Source organism: Desmodus rotundus, chromosome 6, assembly GCF_022682495.2.
Source record: "Desmodus rotundus isolate HL8 chromosome 6, HLdesRot8A.1, whole genome shotgun sequence".
Classification (NCBI taxonomy): domain Eukaryota; kingdom Metazoa; phylum Chordata; class Mammalia; order Chiroptera; family Phyllostomidae; genus Desmodus; species Desmodus rotundus.
The window spans coordinates 8,662,049-8,682,224 of NC_071392.1; the positions used below are offsets into that span (position 1 = coordinate 8,662,049).

The 20,176-nt window shown below is 48.0% G+C and overlaps 1 protein-coding gene across 1 annotated transcript in view; it reads right to left on the bottom strand.

Moving 5' to 3' along the window:
* Positions 1-18,374, bottom strand: part of FKBP9 (FKBP prolyl isomerase 9) — a 34,314-nt gene extending 15,940 nt beyond the window's left edge. Inside the window, exons 1-5 of the mRNA XM_024563116.4 lie at positions 17,940-18,374; positions 8,184-8,329; positions 7,591-7,780; positions 6,835-6,980; positions 2,646-2,835 (exon numbers count right to left, since the gene is read on the bottom strand). Coding sequence (XP_024418884.1) covers positions 2,646-2,835; positions 6,835-6,980; positions 7,591-7,780; positions 8,184-8,329; positions 17,940-18,172 — 905 coding nt within the window. The 5' untranslated portion in view covers positions 18,173-18,374. The remainder of the gene's footprint in view (positions 1-2,645; positions 2,836-6,834; positions 6,981-7,590; positions 7,781-8,183; positions 8,330-17,939) is intronic.
* Positions 18,375-20,176: the final 1,802 nt, after the last annotated feature.

The window sequence follows — 20,176 nt, forward strand, 5'->3', positions numbered from 1 at the left end:
TGTTTATTCCAAGGAAATAATTTATCATATCCTTTAAGATTTAGCTACAAATAATTACTGGGCCCTACCTAAAATGTCACAAGGTAGAAAACAATAGGGATTGGTTACCCAAATTAAGACAAATCTATCCCATGGAATATTGTTTAGCCGTTAGGATAGACTAGACCCCGACATACTAAAATGAAAACCTGTTTGAAACCTGAGAAAACTGTGATTCTATTAATAGGGAAAGAAATCTCATTTCCACAAGAAAAATGGCCTTTACATTGAAATATAATTCCAGGGAATAAAGGACAGAACCAAGCTCACATACAACAAGTAATCATACACACACACACACTGGACGTTTGCTGTAATAGAAAAAGAAGAAAACTCAGTTGGCCATGAGTGAGAAATGGTTAAATAAATATGGTACATTCACCCAATGAAACACTAGGCAGACATAAAAAATAAATGACTTCTCTCTAAGTGTTCAAATGGAAAAACCTCAGGGTGAAAAAAGCGAGATGATTTTGTAGGAGACATACTGTGGTAGGCAGTCAGGTATGAGCAGAGCAAGGACAGGAGGCCAGGTACCGAAGGTCACCCAGGGCCCTTGGGTGCCTACAATGGACAACTGTAGGCTGCGGCCTCACCCGCAGGGAGGCAGGTCACTAGTCATGTGGTAGAGGAGGAACCAGGGGATGGAGAACAGCCTCACGTGACTCCCGTTCAAGCCCTTGCAGGACCACTCCCTTAAGCACTAAGCCCTCAGGACAATGAGATTCTGACCCGCATCCAATAATCGTAGGAACAAAGCCTGTGGTCTGTTGGCCACAGAGCCTGAGTTTTGGTCAAACTAGAGATGACATTTAGGCCTCAGTTGTGTTTCAGCTCCAGGCCCAGAAAAGCGGCAAAACCAGAGAGAGCAACACATGCCCAACTTCAGGAACAGATACAATGACTAATGAACCCCTTCCCTGGTGCCAACCAATCAGTAGAGACCACCACCCTGAAAGAAGACACCTGGAAAGGCTGACGAATATTCTATTGACATCCTCCCCTGAGACCTCCCCTAAGACCTCCTCCTTTAGAGAGGGGGTAAAAACCCTCAGGATGGAGGACCAGCGCTAGCTCTTTCTCTGTCTGGAGCACACCTGCTTCTTCCCCCACCCCCTCTTTTCCCCTGCACACTCTCCCTGGAGCATGCCTGCACCCTTCCCCCTTCTTCTTTCCTCAAGGTGCTTATCTTTGTTCTCTGTCTCCTAAGCTACAAGGGCCCTTCTTCTGCCTCTGTAGCTCGTTTCCTAAGCCCACACAGCCCAGCTGGCTCACTTCTTCCACAGCTCACTTCTTCTACCTCTGTGACTTTCTAGATAAACTTTTGCTTATATTTGAGTCTTGGCTCTGTATTCGTTCCCAGCCAGAACTCAACTACCGAGGTTGCTGCACCGAGGTCCAATTGCCAGTAAGTAACATTCTGTTGCCGTTGTGCTGCTAACAATACCGTATCCTCTATGTTATATACTACAAATGTGAGAACATAATGTAACACTGCGTTTACTCATATCTGCATTAGAAAAAAAAATCTGCACACTGAGAAAACAAAAAGGAACTTATTAATAAAAGTGGTTAGCTTGTAGTGGCTACAGGGGGTGTGAGGGAGGCAGGGACAGGTGGTACAACATATCTTAACACATACTTTAATTCTGAACTTCAAATAAAATAATGCTGTGTAAAAACTCTTCTGTGGTGTTTCTGGATAACTGAACAAACTCGACATCCACTACCTCAGAGAGACAGGCAGCGTGCCGTCACAACTTGCTTGCTCCCCAGGAGCGGTTTCCAAACAACACATGCCATTTGAAGGAGCAAGACACAGCAAACACCCGGCGCGCCCCAGCCCTCTGCACACCCGCAGGCTGGGCCTTGTGAACAAAACACAGCTTTGAAGAGCCACGGAGGCTCCGTAATTAGCCTTGTCAACAGCAGGAAGAAAGGTGACTATATCCAACCAGTCCCCTGCATTAAAAAAATCCTTTGAAGTCTACAAAGTGCTTTTACCTCCCTTGTATCTTAAACCACCTCTTTGAGGAAGGTACTAATAACAGGTAAGAAACTGAAGCTTAGGGAGCTCAAATGCTACCCAAAGTCACACAGCCAGTGCACTGTGCCCAGGGACTGGAACCCACATCTCCTGGCACCAAGTCTGTTGTTTCCCCTCCTACCGCCTGGACCTCCCTCTGGCCACTTCCCATCTCGGGGCCCCATAGCTAAGATCATGCTGGAGGCGCTGAGCACAGTAAACAGGGATGCTGGGTGTCTAAGGTGAGGCTTTCCTGCTTTCCTGCAGATTCATCTCCCCCAGGTCCCAAAGGAGACAGTTCTAACAGTCCCTGAAGGAATTCAGTATCAGAAAAGAGAAACCTGCCTTGGCTGGAGTGGCTCAGTGGATTGAGCACTGGCCTGCAAACCAAAAGGTCGCTGGTTCGATTCCCAGTCAGGGCGCATGCCTGGGTTGCAGGCCACCTCTCCAGTCAGGGGGTTGAGAAAAGCAAATGATGGAATCTCTCAAACATTGATGTTTCTCTCCCTCTCCTTCTCCCTCCCCTCTCTCTACAAGTAAATAAAGTCTACACTGACAGTCTTTAGCTCCTGTTCCTCACCTGGAATCAAAGAGGGTGCCATCCAGCAGCGTGCCGTTGTAGTGATACCGGAGAAAGTCCCCGCTCTGGCTTCGTCGCTCACAGTTTTCAGGCACTACCTTATTCTCAATGGAAATGCCATCCTTGGGGTTGTGAAGGTCCAATAAGGCAACATCGAACACCAGCGATGCCTGTCCAGGGATGTCCTTCCCTAGAGGGGAACGGAGGGGGCTCATGAAATCAGGACACGAGATTCGGGAGGCACTGTAACCGCAACTCAAAGCCCTCCGTGGTGGGGTAACGCGTTTCCTGACGTTTTCAGGCCAAGGAAACACATGTTCTTCCCCATCTTGGGTGGTTCCCCCCCTGGTGTCTCACCATGGGCTGGCAGGTGTAATTTGAAGCCTGACTTCCTTAGAAAAAGGAGCACAGCACTATTGATGACATGAGAGACTACGGGTGTGGCAGGACAGTAAGAAGCTAGGGAAATTCCTGGGCAAGAGGAATGGGGAAACCGAGACAAGAAAATTAAACATGGCCAATCATTCTGAGCAACTTACAGCCAGCTGTGAATCACAAGACTATATCTTCCCTAACCAAGGACACTCAAGGGCAAATGGTTTACACCTCCCCTCCCTGACCAGAGAATACACAGCTTAATTCACCCGGGTCTGGGAAAATAGAAAACAGAGACCCAGTTAATGCCATTTGTGCCAGCTAAACCCAAGGACAGATAAGTCCGGGGAACAAATAACAAAAACACCATCAAAAGCCAGACAGACCCAAGATAAAAGTAAAACAGTCTAACAGACCAAAGCATATTCCCAAACCTTGCTATGCGCTCACTTTAACACATCAGGATATCAAAAGTACACCTGGGAAGCAGATGACTATCCTGCTGAAACCCTCCCCTAAGACTCTCACCGGCACAAAACCAGATAGAGAGCCCTCAGGACAAAGACTCTAGTGGGCGGGATCACTCTAGAGCTCGCCCCTGTCCCTTCCTGGGTACAAACCTTTTATTTCCTCCTAAACTCTAAGGATCCCAAGGAGGTTTGCAGACAGGGGAACAGTGGGCAGTGGCAGCTGGACCAGGCTTACTCCCCGATCCTCTCTCCAGAGCCCCCTTTTTCTCTGACTTCACCGTGAGCTAACAGCAGCCCCACCTTGGCTCACTTCTCTCTCTGTGACCTTCACTCCTTCCTCTAACTTTTCTAGGGAGCCAAAGCAGAGCACCGCCTAGGCTCTCTCCTGTTACTTCTTCTGCCCTAAGTCTTTCCTTTGTTTCACTGCCCCCAGCCTTAAAAAATGTGCTCTCAAAGTCACCTGGACTCATGTTGGGAAATCTTTCCTACACAGAGTCAAGAACCCGCACACTACAGGCTGGCCGAAGGCAGACACCCTCCGGGCCAGTTCCCGATAACACTGTGGCCCTATTTTCTACGCTTGTGCTGGCAAATCAAGGTTCTGTGGGTGCACCTACATGCAAACCCCAACACCTACCTCTATGGGTTTTTGTCTGTGTGCAAACGCAAATCACAGCTATTAAAAAGCACAAATTCCAAAGCTCAGGTCTGGTCCTGGGGAACACTACCTAGACTTGTTCTTTGGAAGCCACACCAATTTTTGGAGATAATATGCAAAATTCAATTCTCTAATTGCCTCCAAAACAAGATATATTAAAAGTAAAGTTAGCCAAGGTAGGAGGAAAAAAATGGCACCCGTGATCTAAAATAAAAATAGTCCTCAAATCATTTCTATCTCACTTCTGGATGGCACTGCCTCTTTTAGATCTTTCCAACAGGAAGGATACATTGAATATCAGCAACATGATAATCCACAGGGCAAGATTATTAGGCACTAGCTCTTCCCACAAAGATCAATATAAGCCAGTGAATAACTCTAAATCCAGTACTTTGGGATAAAAGGAAGTCAAACGATGAACCACTGACTCAACCCTCTTACTTGCCCTTGTTACACCATGCAAAGGAGTGGGCCTGGGCACGTGAACCCCGTGGCAAGCCAGGCCTGTGCTCTTTCAGCTGGCTGTCTCCCTCCCCGAAAGGCGGGGCGCAGGGAGGGGGTGGCATGCAAAGATGATGAAATCCACCGCCACCAGGCTGCTGAGTCAGCCTCTGGAATGCACCCCCATCTATTCCTGAAATGTGGGTGTGCATGTGGGAGGGTGTGCAGTACAATATTCATCCTTCCTACTTTCCTGTATCTTTTTTCCTTTGTATAGATTTAAATTCCTGTTGCTCTCATCATACCATCCTTTTCACCGGGCTTCTCTTTTCTATCTTTCAATTTAAGAGAAAAAAAGAAAACCTTAAATGTCACCCCAGGGTTTACATTTTTCAGGCATTATCATGTACTAATTGACTATTTGGGGTTTTTTTAAACAAATTTATTGAGTTATGATTCCCATACCATACAATTCACCTATTCAAAGGGATACTGGGTTACTGGGTAGCTCAGTATAGTATTCAAGTATTTAAAAAGTAATTATGTTAAATAAACTATTTATTTTAAATATTTAAATTATTAATTCTTTAAAATAAGTAAGTAATATTCCTCATACTAGGCTGGACCTCTAGTTTTATCACGTATGCCGGGTGTGTGTGGATGACATCAAAGGAATTCAGGAGCCCAGGTGAACGAGTGTCCACTGGGCAAGGAGGAGACCACTGGACCACTAACAGGAATAACAACATATCTCGGAAACAGAGAAGTAAGACATATTTAGGGAAATTGTTCTCAAACTTTTCTTTCAGCAGGGAACTCCCGCATCCCCCATCCCATTTCTTAAAGACACCATCTGCAGGTCCCCAGCATGTCAATATATAAAAGTGGAGGGAAGGGGAGAAGGCTGAGCCCCATCCACTCAAGTTCCCCTCTCTTCCAGCTCTGTATCTTGGAAAACATTATATTAGGAGGTTATTATACGTTGGGTAGCACTGTCAGCAAACTTCCTTAATAGCATCATTGTTACTCTTCTTTATGTTGTTCAGTTATATTTGTCCCCATTTCCCCTCCACCACTTGCTCCTGCCCTGCCCACCCCCTCATTTCTATCCTTAACTACACACATATCTGCTTATTCAAATGCCTAGATGTCTCTTTGTTATCAGCCTATCAGTACGATTAAATGTGCCTGAAATTCAAAAGACAAGTAACTGAGTAATTCTATTTATGCCAATATTCTATGTTTTTTATTTTTTCTAACAGTAAATATCTTTGCATTTGTCCCCACGGAGTTAATATCCCAGGTAAAATTTATCATACTGGAAGTGGAGGTACAAATCTGGGGAAAAAGTAGCAATTCTGGCATCAAATGCTAAATTTCTACTTTGATGCCTACAATCTTCAGACTGTCTAGTTCAAATGCTTCACAGATGGAAAAAACGGGCCCGAGAGCTCGATGCCCAAGGTTATGGCTTACGAGGCAGTGGCAGACAGCTTACTTATGAATGCCAGTGACGGTGAACAAGTGGAGTTGCTGTCCTGCAGTCACCAGGCACTAGCACTGTCCCACACAACCTTCTGCCCCGTGGAAGTACTCGGTGTCTGCCCCGCCCAGCACAGCAGCACTGGGCGGTGTAAACGGCCACTCGGCGCTAATGGCTGCCGTGTTGGACAGCGCAGGTCTGACCAGGCATTGTCAGCTTTTTTGTCTTACGGCCCACATCAACTAATGAGTAAGCTTCTGTGGCACGCCAAAAAATACATATTTTTTGCTGATCTGAAAATAAAGAGGCATAATTTTGACTGATTTACAAAAAACAATAATAGCAATTACCTACCTTTTTGCTCCAAAGTGACTTTTAAGAAAAAATCATGTGCCTATACTTGTATATAAGGATCTCTGGTACCAAGAATTAACCAGACATAACCTTATTATGCAACGCGACCAATAAGATGCAACTCCGTTATATGACCTATATAGTTATGGTTCAAGACAGGACATTCACACCGGGTGGCTACTGTTGTGTTGGCCGTTGTCACTTTTTTACTTGACCGCCTAAGGGAAAAGAGGTCAGTGCCCTTGACTGAATGGCCAAGTATTTCACGTTTCAAAAATTCTTGCGCGCCCCAGCTGAAAACTGCTGATCTAGAAAGCTCTGGGGGATTTCGAGTAGCAAGTGGAATTATTCACGGCACTAAAAATAGAGACAGATGGGCGTGGCTTTTGAAGAGTGAGAAGGACTCACCGTCTCCATCTTCTCCGTAGGCCAGGAAAGGGGGAATGGTGATGATGCGCTTTTCCCCCACGCACATCCCCAGCAGCCCTTTGTCCATTCCAGGAATCAGCCAGCCGATTCCCACATACGTGTCGTATGTTTTCATGCGATTATGACTGAAAACCAATGAGAAACGGGGAAGTCCCATGCCGTGAGGATGTCTGCCACTCACCCCTCATTGGGTGTTTGTTACCCACATCTTGGTCAACAATGAACCCACCCCCATCCCTGGAGACAAGCATGCATGGATCTTTGCTCCCGATCACGGGGCAGATGTCCTCAAATTTATAAAAACCTATGATGAAGCCACAGCGACTCACGAAAACAGGCCTGTTCTTCTGTCTAACCAAATACGCCGGAATGGAGGAAAGAGTTCCCTGTCCCCAGCTCAGCACCTTACACCCACGCTTCTCCATAGCTTCATATACATTCAGCCTTCACCCTCCTCCTTCCACAGAAAAAGTACAAAAATGAACCAAAAATGCCTGGTAATAGGGCCCTTCACTTCATGAGATCTGAAAATACTGTTAATTCAGATAAACATTGCTCTGAGGTGTCTCTAAGATGTATTACAATTTTGACTCTGGTACTGCGGAGCATAAAGTATTACCCAAAAGCCCAAGCGAGAAGTCGATGCTGGCAAAATCTGGGAAGGGGGTGTGAAAAGCAGGTGAGACAGAGGAGCTTGGGACGTTTCACGGAGAGCAGCATGAGTGTGGGACTCACCTCGAGTCGAACAGCGTCCCATCCAAGAACGTCCCGTTGTAGTGGTACCTTACAAAATCAGACACCTGGATGGTCCGGGGGCAACTCGGGGGCTTGAAGTAAGTGTGGATCTGAACCTGATCTTCAGAGTTCCAAATATCCATCAGAAGTACATCAAAATGCAGCACTGAATTGGGGGGGATCACACCAGCTAGAAGTAAAGAAAGCTCACACTGAGAAGCCGCTTTTGGGCCACGTAAACACCTAGGGTCCTGCCAAGGGTTCAATAAGACACTGGCCTCCAATTCCAAATGACCCACACTCCCTACCACCACCCGCCACTAAATGAAACTGAAGGAAAGAAAAAAAAACAAAATTTTTCTCTCAACAAGGGTAACATTCACTAACATTCACTACCCCTGTGTTAATACCACCTTCTTTCATAGCTAGAAGAAATAAACCTAAGACAGAAAGAACTTTTAGCTCTGTGTGTGTTCACTGCTTAATTTTCCCAACCTGAACCTTCCAAAGATTCTCCGGTCGGCCTGACCGAACAGCCTGCAAATGTCCTGGTGGTTTCTGCACATGTGTGTATGAGCACGGAAAGAACTTACAAACGCCTTCGCTGCCATAAGCCAGCTTCGGGGGAATTTTCACAAAGCGCCTCTCGTTCACGCACATCCCAACCAGGGCTTGGTCCATCCCTGCGATCAGCTGTCCTTTCCCCACAAACACGTTGAAAGTGGAGTCTCTGTCATAGCTGATGGCCCGAGAGGCGGGGAGAGAGAAAGAAAAGTGTCACTAACCCTTCCCTCAGTGAAACCAACCTGGGAAAACGCACCCACGGCCACAGCAAGGGCTCTGCGAGGCAGGGGCTCTGGGCCCAGGAACGGTTCTTGCAGGGTAGAATTTTTCAACTGCTGTGAACACTGCCCGCAGATCGAGTTAGAGAGCATCCGCATGACCCGACCCTCCCCCCGCAAATATATATTAAGTTTATTTTTGCAAAACAGCTACCAAAATTATTCTACTAAAAATACAGTTTACTCCATTGCTGTGTGATTGGCCCCTAAAAGCAACACCTACACACTAATGCCCAGGTTAATATACATGTCTTTTCTTTTACGTCAGTAAGTCAAACAAGAGGTAGCACAGGGTAGCATAAAGGGTACGCAGACTCTCTTAACCTGTTTCTTCCACTGCAAAAAAAAAACAAAAACAAAAACACACAACCCAGGAGTCATAATTATAGCCATCCCAAGATCTGTATGCTGTAACAATGTGAAAAGTGCTGTGAAAACCTAAGGGTCATGCCAATGTTATATAACTTTTGTAGGTAACAGAAAGTCCGATGTAGTCTTGAAATCAGTAATACGTGGGGTTTACAGGCTGACTGGTAAGAGCATTAGGTCGGAAGGCGAATAATGGACTCATAACTATGACTCACGCTCTCATCCTCTTCAGTGTCAAATTGACAGCAAACAACGAGGGTTTGCCTAAGAGGAGACTGCTGGGTGCTTTGGGGGATGTAAAAGAAGAGCGAGGCCTGGACACTGGCTGGGAAAAACAATCTGGCAGAGACGCCCACAGAGTTTCAGACACTGTACCGCAGAATACGCCGACAGGGCTTGGGGTGTAACAACGAAAGCCTGGAAATGACTTACAAGTTCAAGGGTATGGCGCTGGTCGCATTAAAACAAGGATACACAATGAAGAGTGTATGGCCATTTAAAAATAACAGACTTCTGTTATGGGGATGTGATGTACAGCCTGAGGTCTACAGTTAATAATTTGCATGTATTTCATAGTTGTAAGAGGCCAAGTGAGTAATTTTAAAAATTCCCATCACAAGAAAAATATCTTTGTAACCATGTCTGGTGACAGACGTTAACTACACTTACTGCGGTGATCATTTTGCAATCCATACAGATACCAAATCGCTATGTTGGACACCCAAAACTCATATGCTGTATCTCCATCACACATCAATGACAAATTCGAAAGAAAACGGACTTCTATTCACTGGCACAGAAGAAAGTGTAGGTTACAGAGCCACGGGAGAAAATAACCCCACTTTGAATTTACTTATATAGATGCGCATGAAAAAATCCATGAGGTGATACGTGAAAATATTATCAATGATAGTCCATGGGTAGATTTCAGGTGATCTAATTTGTTTTCTCTCTCATTCTCTCTTAATTTTCAAAATGATCATGTAGTATCTGTGAACTATAATGTTGGAAGTTACCTCATTAGGACGCACTGCCCTTCATTTGGTTAATTACTTCCACCCTTTATTCATTTCCTCTGAAAAAAAAACCTCAGGAAAACAGTGCAGTCTCCCTCAGCACCGGCCAGGGCAGCTTCCGCAGACCCAACCAACCCCCCCTTCCCTTTGTCCTCTCAGTTTTATAGCCCATTTTAGTAGCCTTCCTTTCTCCAAGGTCAGTGAACAGAAAGCAAGATTCCAAGTTCAGGCCAACAAGCCAGAGGACAAAAGAACATGGTCAGCTTTGTACCCTCGCTGGCTTTACACCTCCACCCTCAACCTCCGGAGGACCAACACCCGCCCCCTCGAATGGCTGGTCTTGAATTTCATGTGGCCCGGTCACCATGCCCTGAACCAACATCAGGCTGGCGGGTTTGGGTTAATAATGGACCAGAACTCAGAGCTTCAGAGACTCTCCGGACACAACATGTGCAAACAGCGCCAATGTGCAGGCTGAAAATTACTTTATAACTGTTTTCATCCACAGCACCTGAATAATAACTACTACTCAGAGAGTGTTTATGATGTCAGGCACAATGGCAAACTAACTTTTCCATACACTACCTCACTGGATCCTCATACAACACTTTAGGGTGGGTGCTGATACTCAGGCTCCTCAGAGGTGAAAAAACTTCCCACACTCACACAGTTGACAAGTGGGGAGAAAAGCTAGAACCCAAGACTGTTCAATTCTTACCCTCCAGGCACAGCACCTCCCTAGATGATTTGTAAGACCTGCTGTTGCCGTCACGGTGTAGCTCAGTGGATTGAGCAACGGCCTGTGTACCGAAAGATCGCCAGTTCAATTCCCAGTCAGGGCACATGCCTGAGTTGCAGGCCAGGTCCCCAGTAGGTGGGGGCATATGAGAGGCAACTGATAAATGGTTCTCTCCTTTTCTCCCTCCCTTCCCCTCTCTCTAAAAAACAACAATAAAATATTTAAAAAAAAAAAAAAAAGAACTGCTGTTGCCTTGCAGTACTAATTTCTTCATCTGATGCTTCCCTGAGCAAAGTGCTAAAAACAAAAAACACCCTTCTATAAGAAAAGAGTGATTCACAAACAGGAGAAACTAACAATGCAAGACCAGTCTTACCTACTGCCGAAAACTCTGACCATCTGGAAAAATAAAGTCGTCCTAGCGAATTTGTGCTGATCACTACAACTGGCACGCATTCGTGCGCAGCGTCGAGTCCAGAACTGGTCATGAAAAGGAAGCTCGGAATGAGCAGTTATACAACCTGTCCCAGTATCCGGCGGACTGACACCTTTTGCAGACATCCCAGGTCGGGCCTGCAGGAAACAGATGATATGCCCAAACGAGACAATTCCAAGAAAGTTTTCTAAAAGGGGCTGTGTGCAAAAGTGTGTGTGTGCAGGGTGTGCAGAGAAAAGACAGGGACATTCAGTACCTCTGGGGACAAGTAGGAGGTGCTGTTGTCACAGATGAACCTGAAGGATCCAGGGACAGAGCGGGTAGCTCAGGGCACCTAATAGAAGCAAAGGCAGGACCTTTGTTCTAGGGACACGGTCCACAGTGACTCTTATAGACAGGGAGCCTGAGAATAAATATCTCCATTCTGTTCACCTCCCTCCCTCTGTCCTTCTGCTGATGCCCCATTGACTGAACCCAACCAGAAGCCAGATGACAAGGGCATCACTGACATAAAAAACCTCTGGCATCACTGGACAGGGCAAAGTGGACCTGGAAAGGCAAATGGAAATCATCCATCACCTCCTACATTCCCCTCTCCTCTCCACCAGCTTATCTTTCTCTCCTGCTCATCCTCTGCTGCAGACCCCTCCAACACTTCCCCTGACACTTCTACCCTCCCCGGCCCCACGGCAGTGCTGGGAGGTGGCTGTGGTACCCTCCAATGGCACTCTTCAAGAATAGGAGCCCTAACCCCACTAAGACTGGAGACATCATGTAAAACCATCCATATTCACCTCACCCAGGGGTGTCCATCCTTTTGGTGTCTCTGGGCCACACTGGAAGAACAAGAGTTGTCTTGGGCCACACATTAAACACACTGTGATGCATAATCACAAAATAAAGCTCATAATGTTTTAAGTAAATTTACGATTTTGTGTTGGGCCACATTCACAGCCACCCTGAGCCACATGCGGCCTGTGGATCACGGGCTGGACACCCCTGGAAGCACGCATCACCTTGCAGCGTGTTCCTCAGGACAAACGATTCCCCCTGGGCTGTATTCTTGAAGCATAAACACCGTGGTTCTATTTCTAAGTGCAATGAGGATGAACCTTTAGAAGAACATATGGCAAAGTGAACACATTCCCTCTCCCGGGCCCCCAAAGCCCATTCCTTCCCCACACTCCTAAGCTCCTCTTTGGAAACAAGGACTTAGAAAACCGGAAACGACACCATTGCTGTGAAGAGATGGCAACAACATTTTGGAAGGTGGAAAGGGAGTGGAGGAGCAGGAACTGACGGAGGAGGGAAGACACAGAATCTCGATGCACGCAAAGGGGACATGGCCAAGCACCCTTTGTGTGCCTCGCAGAGCCTGCGAGCTGGAAGGAGTCAGGGCAGAAGGAAGCCTGGAGCTGGCGAGTCTGCATTCAGAACGGCTACACCCCACCCCGAAGCCCCCTCCCCACTCCTAGCAGCTTGGCAACTATAATTTTAAGCTTTATGGAAGTATTTAACTGGTTTTTAATTACCACATGTATTACTTTTTAAAACTAAATTAATTTTTAAACTTTCTGCAAAGTTGACATACATGTACACTACGTGTTGCTGAGATTATTCTGATCTTGGATCCAGAAACAATGGAAGAAGAGCCATTCCACAGGGGGCAGAAACCTGCCCTACAGTGGGAACTGACGCCCTGAGTGGCTCTGAAGGGAACAGTCATCTCTCTCTAGATGCTTGTTCTAGACCAGAAAAACTGGAGACATTACTCCTCCCATTTTTGCTGAGGCATAACTGACAAATAACTGTATGTACGATTGGATGTTTTGATATATGTATACAGTGTAAGATTATTGTCACATCAAGCTAATTAACATATCCATCACATCACATAATTACCATTTTCTTACTTATTATGGTGAGAACACTTACAATTTACCATCCGGGGACTGCCCTGCCCACTGGCTTCTCTCTGAGAACCAAGCCTGCAGAAGCAGTAAGCCTTACCACCTCTTCCCTTACCACCCTCCAGGGTGGGTCCCTGACCCAGACTGGACCAATTAGATGCTCTCCTGGGAGTGTAGACATGAAACAGATTCAGTTAGCGTCGCTAGACCCTAGAGACCATGTATGTGGTGTGGAAGTCTGCAGGAGCTCCCCCTACAGGGAGGGGAAGAAGGAAGCCCCTCTGCAACCCCTTGGGGACATGCAGAAGGTCACCGGGGTTCATGACTCTGCACCCTCAGGAGGAATCAGAGATCCATCCAAAAATTCCCTTCCTTTCTGCTAAAGCCAATTGTAATGGGTGTTTGTATCTTCCCCTCCCCAACTCGAGGGCAGGGGTTTTATTTTAGCCAGACTTTATTTTTTAAAGAAGTTCTAGGTTCACGGCAAAAGGGAGAAGGCACAGAGACCTCCCACATACCCCCTGCTCCTCCACGTGCTTGCCCCATCTTTGCCACCACACACCACAGCGGTCCATTCATTACAAGGACCTGCACTGACACAGCATTAGCACCCCAGGTCTGCAGTTCACACAAGGGTTCACTCTCGGGGTTGTACATTCTGTGGGTTTGGACAAAGCTATGACATGCAGCCACCACTGTAGTATCATACAGAGCAGTTTCCCTGAAGGACAGGGATTTCTGCCTATCTTATTCTCTGCTATATCCCAGCACCGACAACAGTAGGTGTTCAACAAATATTTGTTGAATGAACAAATAAATGAATGAATACATAAAATAGAGTTGATCTCTGTTAATGAGTCTATGAGCCCTCACCGGTATGGCTCAGTTGGTTGGAGCATCACCCCGTAACTGAAGGGTTGCAGGTTAGATTCCCGGTCAGGGCACATACCTAGGTGGCGGGTTCAATTCCCAGTCCAGGCATGTACAGGAGGCAACCAATCAATGCTTCTCTCTTGTACCGATGTTTCTCTCTCTCCCTCCCTCTCTCTCTGAAAGCAATGAAAAAAAGTCCTTGGGTGAGGATAAAAAATTAATAAATCAGTAAATGTGAGTCTATGCGGTTCTCAAAGTGTGGTCCTCAGCCCAGCAGCATCAGCACCACCTGGAAACCTGTTGGGGATGCAGTTTCTCAGGTCTCACCCAGACCCACTGAGTCAGGAACTGTGTAGCTCCCCAGGGCATCCTGATGCATTCGCAGTTTGAACACCACTGTGTTAGAGCATCCCCCCACCCATAACATTTACTGAGTGTCTGGACTGTAAGGGCCTGCAGAGAGGCCTGGAGGCTTGGAATGAACTGGCCAGATGCTAGTTTGCCTGCTAAATATAATAGGAATGCATTAAACATCAGTCCCTAGGAGGAAATCAGCGCAAACAAAGAGATCATCCCCTTCTAGGGGGGTGCTAGGAATGCTACAAAAATCCTAACAGCTGACTCAGGACAGGAGTGGCTAATAAGGTGCTCCAAGACCTGGAACTCGAGAGCAAGAGCCCGCAGACACCTGCAGGCGGGGGCTGGCATCTTCTCCCTGGGTGTGCGGTGGCAGCCACAGGAGCACGTTAAAGAGCCCACGGTAGCTCCGAATGAAACCAAGCCATGTCTAAGCCACTGGCCAAGGGCTAAAGGGCTGGACCTCCTGGCAACTGCAAATGCCCAGCAGCTGAAACGATACCAACTGCTCCCAAGATCCAGGCAGAGAGGCAGGAAGAAAGCTCTGCGGAAAGAAAGGCCCTCTGAGGTTTATGACTCTGGACAGGGTGGCAGCCATTGTTTCCTTCCAGGCAAAATCTCCAAATCTGCAGTCGAAGCCCAAACACCTTCGAGTTCTCCTCGCTCAAGATCTTTGAGCAGGAATGGCAAAGTCATGCCCTAGTACTTCATCAAGTCCCGAGGGAATGGGGGCCCTAGAGAAAAACTCACATTAGAGAAGGACCTACTGTGTGCCCTGCCGCTTCCCCTCCACTGTCCACACTGCAGCCACAGGGACCTTTGTAAAATACAAGTCTGGTCCCTCACTCCCCAGATTAAAATTCTTCAAGGGTTTTCCATTGTCCCTAGACAAAGACCAAACTCCATACACCCAATCAGGCAACATCCCTCTAAAGCTGGCCCAGCCTTCCTCCTGGGTCTCCTCTCACCGGTCCTTTTATTGCCCCCCCCCCCCCCCCCCCCCGTCACTGCCATGTCCCCACTCCAAGCTCGGGCCACACTGAAGAGGCTGAATGTCCCCCTACACAATGCTCCCATCTCCAGGCCTCTACTATGCTTTTCCCCCTCCCAGCCACGTCCTCTGCTGCCTGCAACCCTCACCCCTCAGCATCTCCCCATAACCTGTAATCCTCTCAGGTCTTATCCCTGCAGTTCCGAGACTTCATCCTGACCCCAGCCCCCACCCCAGTGCCCACCCCAGCCCCACATACAGTTAGTTAGGCCTTCTGTGAGCTTCCACAGTTCCATGCTTGTCTTCCATCATGCATGTGGCAGACCACAGACTCCGGCACTAAAACGCCTTGGTTCAAAGCCCCACTCCGCCACTTAGCAGCTGGCTACCTTGGGCAAATTACTGGAACTTTCTGAGCCCCAGTTTCTTCCTTCATAATGAGATATCTACCTCACTGTCTTACAAGCTTAAATGAACTTATTTGAGATTCAATGAATTATAAGTAAAAGCACGTGGTAAAAACTGTATGTGAGCTCTATGTGAGAAGCGGAAGTGTGCTATTATTTTTTCTGTACTTATCACACTAGGTAACTGCATGAACTATTAGTGGTAGGGGCAGACACCGCATACACGTTTGCTGAAGGGACGGTCACTCCCCTGTATACTCTCCACTGCCCCACACTGTCTCAGAGGGGCTGCCGGGCCGGCAGGGTAGAAAGAACTAGACAGCTTGTTCCGGTGGGCGTTCCTAAATACCATCAGCGCAAGCAGGAAATTCTTCCCCATTTCTAACTAAAGAAGCAAATGAAAGAAGACACACATGTGGTCAATAAACACATGAAAACATGCTCAGCATCATCGGCCGTTAGGGAAATGCCACTTAAAGCCACAGTGAGATTCCACTTCACACCCACCTGGGATGGCCATAAGCAAAAACACTGACAATTACAAGCCTTGGGAGAATGTGGAGAAACTGGGAGCCTCATGCGTGGCTGGTGGGAAGGTAAAATGGGACAGCCACATTGGAAAACAGTTTGGCGATTCTTCAAAAAGTTAAATATGGTCACCATAAGGACCCAGCAGTTGCACTCCTAGGCACATGTCCAAAAGAAATGAAAACATGTATCTACACAAAACCTTGTACATGAATGTTTACACATCATTCTTCATAACAGCCAAAGAGTGTTATCAACCCAAATGCCCATCAACGGATAGATAAGCAAAATGGGGTGTAGCCCTATAATGAAATACACACCCACAAAAATGAATGAAGTACTGAAATATGCCACAGCGTGCACAAACCTTGTCAACATGAAGTGAAAGCAGCCGGAAACAGAGCCAGTAAGTGACACGGAGAAAATGAACGGCTGCCTAGGGCTGGAGGGGAGGGAGTGACTGACTGCCAAGGGGCCAGCTTTTCTCTTTCGGAGTGATGAAGATGTTCTGGAATTAGAGTTGCAATGGTAGCACAACTCTGTGACTACACCAAAACCACGGAATTGCACACTTTAAACAGGCGAATTATAGCATGTGAATTATATCTCCAAAGGAAAAAAGAACTGATTGAAACAATAGTAAGAATGAGCATTTCTAAGCACTTGCTATGTGCCCCATAGTAGACTAAGCAGCTTTATACATTCACTCACTCTGTCATTTCAAAAAAGGCAAAAGAGCATTTTTTTGAAATCCTCAGACAAGGACATTTTTTCATTGCTCTTAGGGAGAGAGGAAGGGAGGGGGAGAGAGAAAAACATCGATTGGCTGCCCTCTTGTAGGGGTCTCAACTGGGGATGAACCTGCAGCCTGATGGGGAACACTGATGTGCCCTGATGGGGAACTGAACCCGAGAGCTTTTGGGGTGTGGGAGGACGCTCAAAGCAACTGGACCACAGCGACCTGGGCGGTAAGCGCAATTTTTAAAATGATAACTTCAGTTAGGAGCCTAGCGCAGCCTAGGGCGCTGAGCAGATGCTCAACAGTTAGTTCTCTGAGCCTACTCTGTTGATTCACTCAGATGGCCCGCACCTGGGCTGGTGAGAAAGTCTTGGGGAGGACCGCCTAGAGCTGCAGCCAAAGAGGCATGTTAACCAGGAAGCTAAACTGGAGTGAAGTGGGGCAGAGAGAGGGTCTGTGATCTTGGGGCACATGCAGACTTACGGGAAGGAATCGTGGGCACGGTGTAGGGCCCGCAGCAAAGCTCAGAGACTGCTCTGGACTACCTCCCGCCTAAGGGAGGTTTTCTAAGGCCAGAGGGAGGTAGCGGTAGATAACCGCACAGACTCTGAACTTGGATTGTCCGGGTTTCAACCTGACTCCACTTAAACGAGTTTCCTAGCCTCAACGGCCTGAAGTTGTAAGAATTAAATGAGTTTCTTATATGGAAAGCACTTATAACTACTCTGGCACGTTGTAATATCTCCGTAAACGGCCGCACAGCGTCTGCGGGAAGGGGCCTGCGAGAAGGAACCGGGAAGGGGCGGCAGGCGCACATCCACATGGACCGAGTGGCCGTCCCACGTACATTTCGCGTGTGTAAATGCGCTGGGCTCAGAGGGAGGGCGTGACTCGTCCCAACTGCGCTGCGCAAGGTCTTCTCCAAGATTCCAGTCCTGGGTGAAAGGACCCTGAGAGCACGAGGGCGGGTAGGCTCTCGCCCCAGCCTGATGGGTTTAAGGTCCGAGAGCTGCGGAGTAGCAGGAGGGAGAGGGTGGCGCGCGGGAGGCGTGGGGCGGAGCTGGGGGAGGTCCGTCCGGAGGGAAAGGCCTGTCCGGAGAGCGGGAAGCGGGAGAGCCCGGGGGGCGCTCGGGGCGCGGTACCTGGAGTCGAACTTCTGGCCGTCGGGGAACGTTCCCACGTAGTGGTAGCGCACGAAGTCACCGCTGCGCACAGTGCGGGGGCACTCGTCAGGCACGAAGCGCTGTTCGAGCTGCAGCTCCGTGTCGGAGCCCAGGCCCAGGCCGGCCACGGGCGCTGCCTGCCCGGTCACCCAGAGCAGCAGCAAGAGCAGCGGCGGCTGTGGGGGCCGCCAGCCACGGGCCCTGAACGCCATCGGGGACAGCGGGGAAAGGAGCGGGCAGGGCGGGGGGCGGCAGGCGCGGAGCCGGCGAGGGCACGCGGAGTTCGGGCGGCGCGCGGGTCGGGCCTGGAAGCAGCTGCGTTTGCAAACGTGGAAAAGATTCCCGGCCCTCCCCGGACCGCAGCCACCACCCCCTCACCCTCGTCCCCCGCCCCCGGCCACATCCGAGCAAGGGGAGGAGCTGCGGCTCTGCGCGGGGGCGGGCTGGCTGCGCCCTGCGCCGCCGCTTTGCCCGGCCCTCCGACCTGCTGGCCCGCCCTAGGAAGAGAGCTGGCGGCAAATAAGGGGACCCGTCCCCGCGGGAGAAATCGTGCACTCCTTGGGCCTGGGCATTGGTCCAAAGTTGGGAAAGAAAAGCGTTTACCGCCTAAGCACACCCGCTGGTCTCCGCCTGTCCCTGGAGACTCCGGATTTAGAACCAGGGGAGGCCCCTACGTGGCTGCGGATCCAATTACCCCTTGCTGCTTTGGGGAGGGAGAGAAACTTAGTTTTGGGGGGGGGGGGGTTTAGCTTAGGTACAAGGATGGATTCTACATTGAAAAAGACTGAAACCATTCTTCAGGACTTTTTGTCAGGAATTTCTTTTAATACTTAGAAAGGTAGAAAGGGGGAGGCCTGTGCTGCCAGACCACCACCACCCCCCCCCTTGACAGTTGCACTAAGGAAGGTTTTAAATGGCAAACTGAGTGTTCCCCAAGTCATTGAGACGGACTGTGCGCTGACTTATCAGCAAACATCCCACACGCTCTCACACACGTGACTTCACAATAGACCCAGATGCCTCAAGAAATTCAATGGAGTAGTTCAGTGCATTTAGCTTAGAAATACAGCGTGGCTGTGAGAACAGCACAGCTGTGGAACAGCTCAAGAGTATTACAGCTCAATTATGAAGAGCACAGCTGTGAGACACCTCCCCGGGCCTGGCCCTGAGTGAGGCCCCGCTCCAGCGAGACAGCTCTGCTCTGGTCCTCTCCACTGTGCCACGCTCTGCTTTGCTCTGCCCAGGACCTGGCTCAGAAGGCAGGAACACGATGCAGGCAACCCATTCAGTTCAGGCTTCTCCCTGAAGTTTAGTTTGCATGAGATGCCCCGGGTAGGAACGGCTACTAAGGCTCTATTTTTCAAATTCCAGCTCAGTTAGCCACCAGGAGCCCTACTTAGGTAGGTCTCTACTTTCTCAGGGGCGGCAGATGCAAACAAACCTGATACTAAAATGTGGCAATGACAATGAGAGAAACTGGGCACCAATCTAATGTATAAATAGAAATGCAGAAACACTAAATAAAACATGAGCAAACTGAATTCAACAATTTATCAAAGGAATAATACATATAACATACGGACTACCTAAATGACCTTCAGCAAGGTAAGTTTACCCTATAAGATGAAGATAAAACATGATAATTATATTACAGATCTTATTCAATCCCAGGATCCAATGAGAAACTTCATGTAGCACCAAAGAAGTGTTCACTGTACCTATTAGAGTTTATTCTATTGAAATAGAAAGCCTATTAATACAATTCATCCTATTAATGCTGTTAGTCTATATGGCCTGGGCTAAGCAGATCCCACCCCTGGGGATTAGGGTGGGCACATGACATAGGCTTGGCTAGTCTGAATATTGCTTCTCCCTGACCACAGTGATTGTTTCCATGACAACTACATGACCCTTGCTAAGCCAGGGAGTATAATACATGGAACTGAGAAAAATTTCTACCAGCTGGGGCTGCTAAGTTGTTGCCATCTTTGTCCCCACAATGGGAGAGCCTCCATGAGAATGAAGCAATACAAAGTGAAGCTGAGAGAAAGAGAAATTGCTGACTCTCCCATTTCAGCACCTAGATCCAGCCACTCCTAAAGCTCTACCCCCATGATATCTCACAAATATGAGACAATAAGTGCCTTTATTTTTTTTTCTTAAAACAGTTTGATTTGGATTTTGTTTTTTTGTTTTCAAAAGAGTCTTGACTAAAA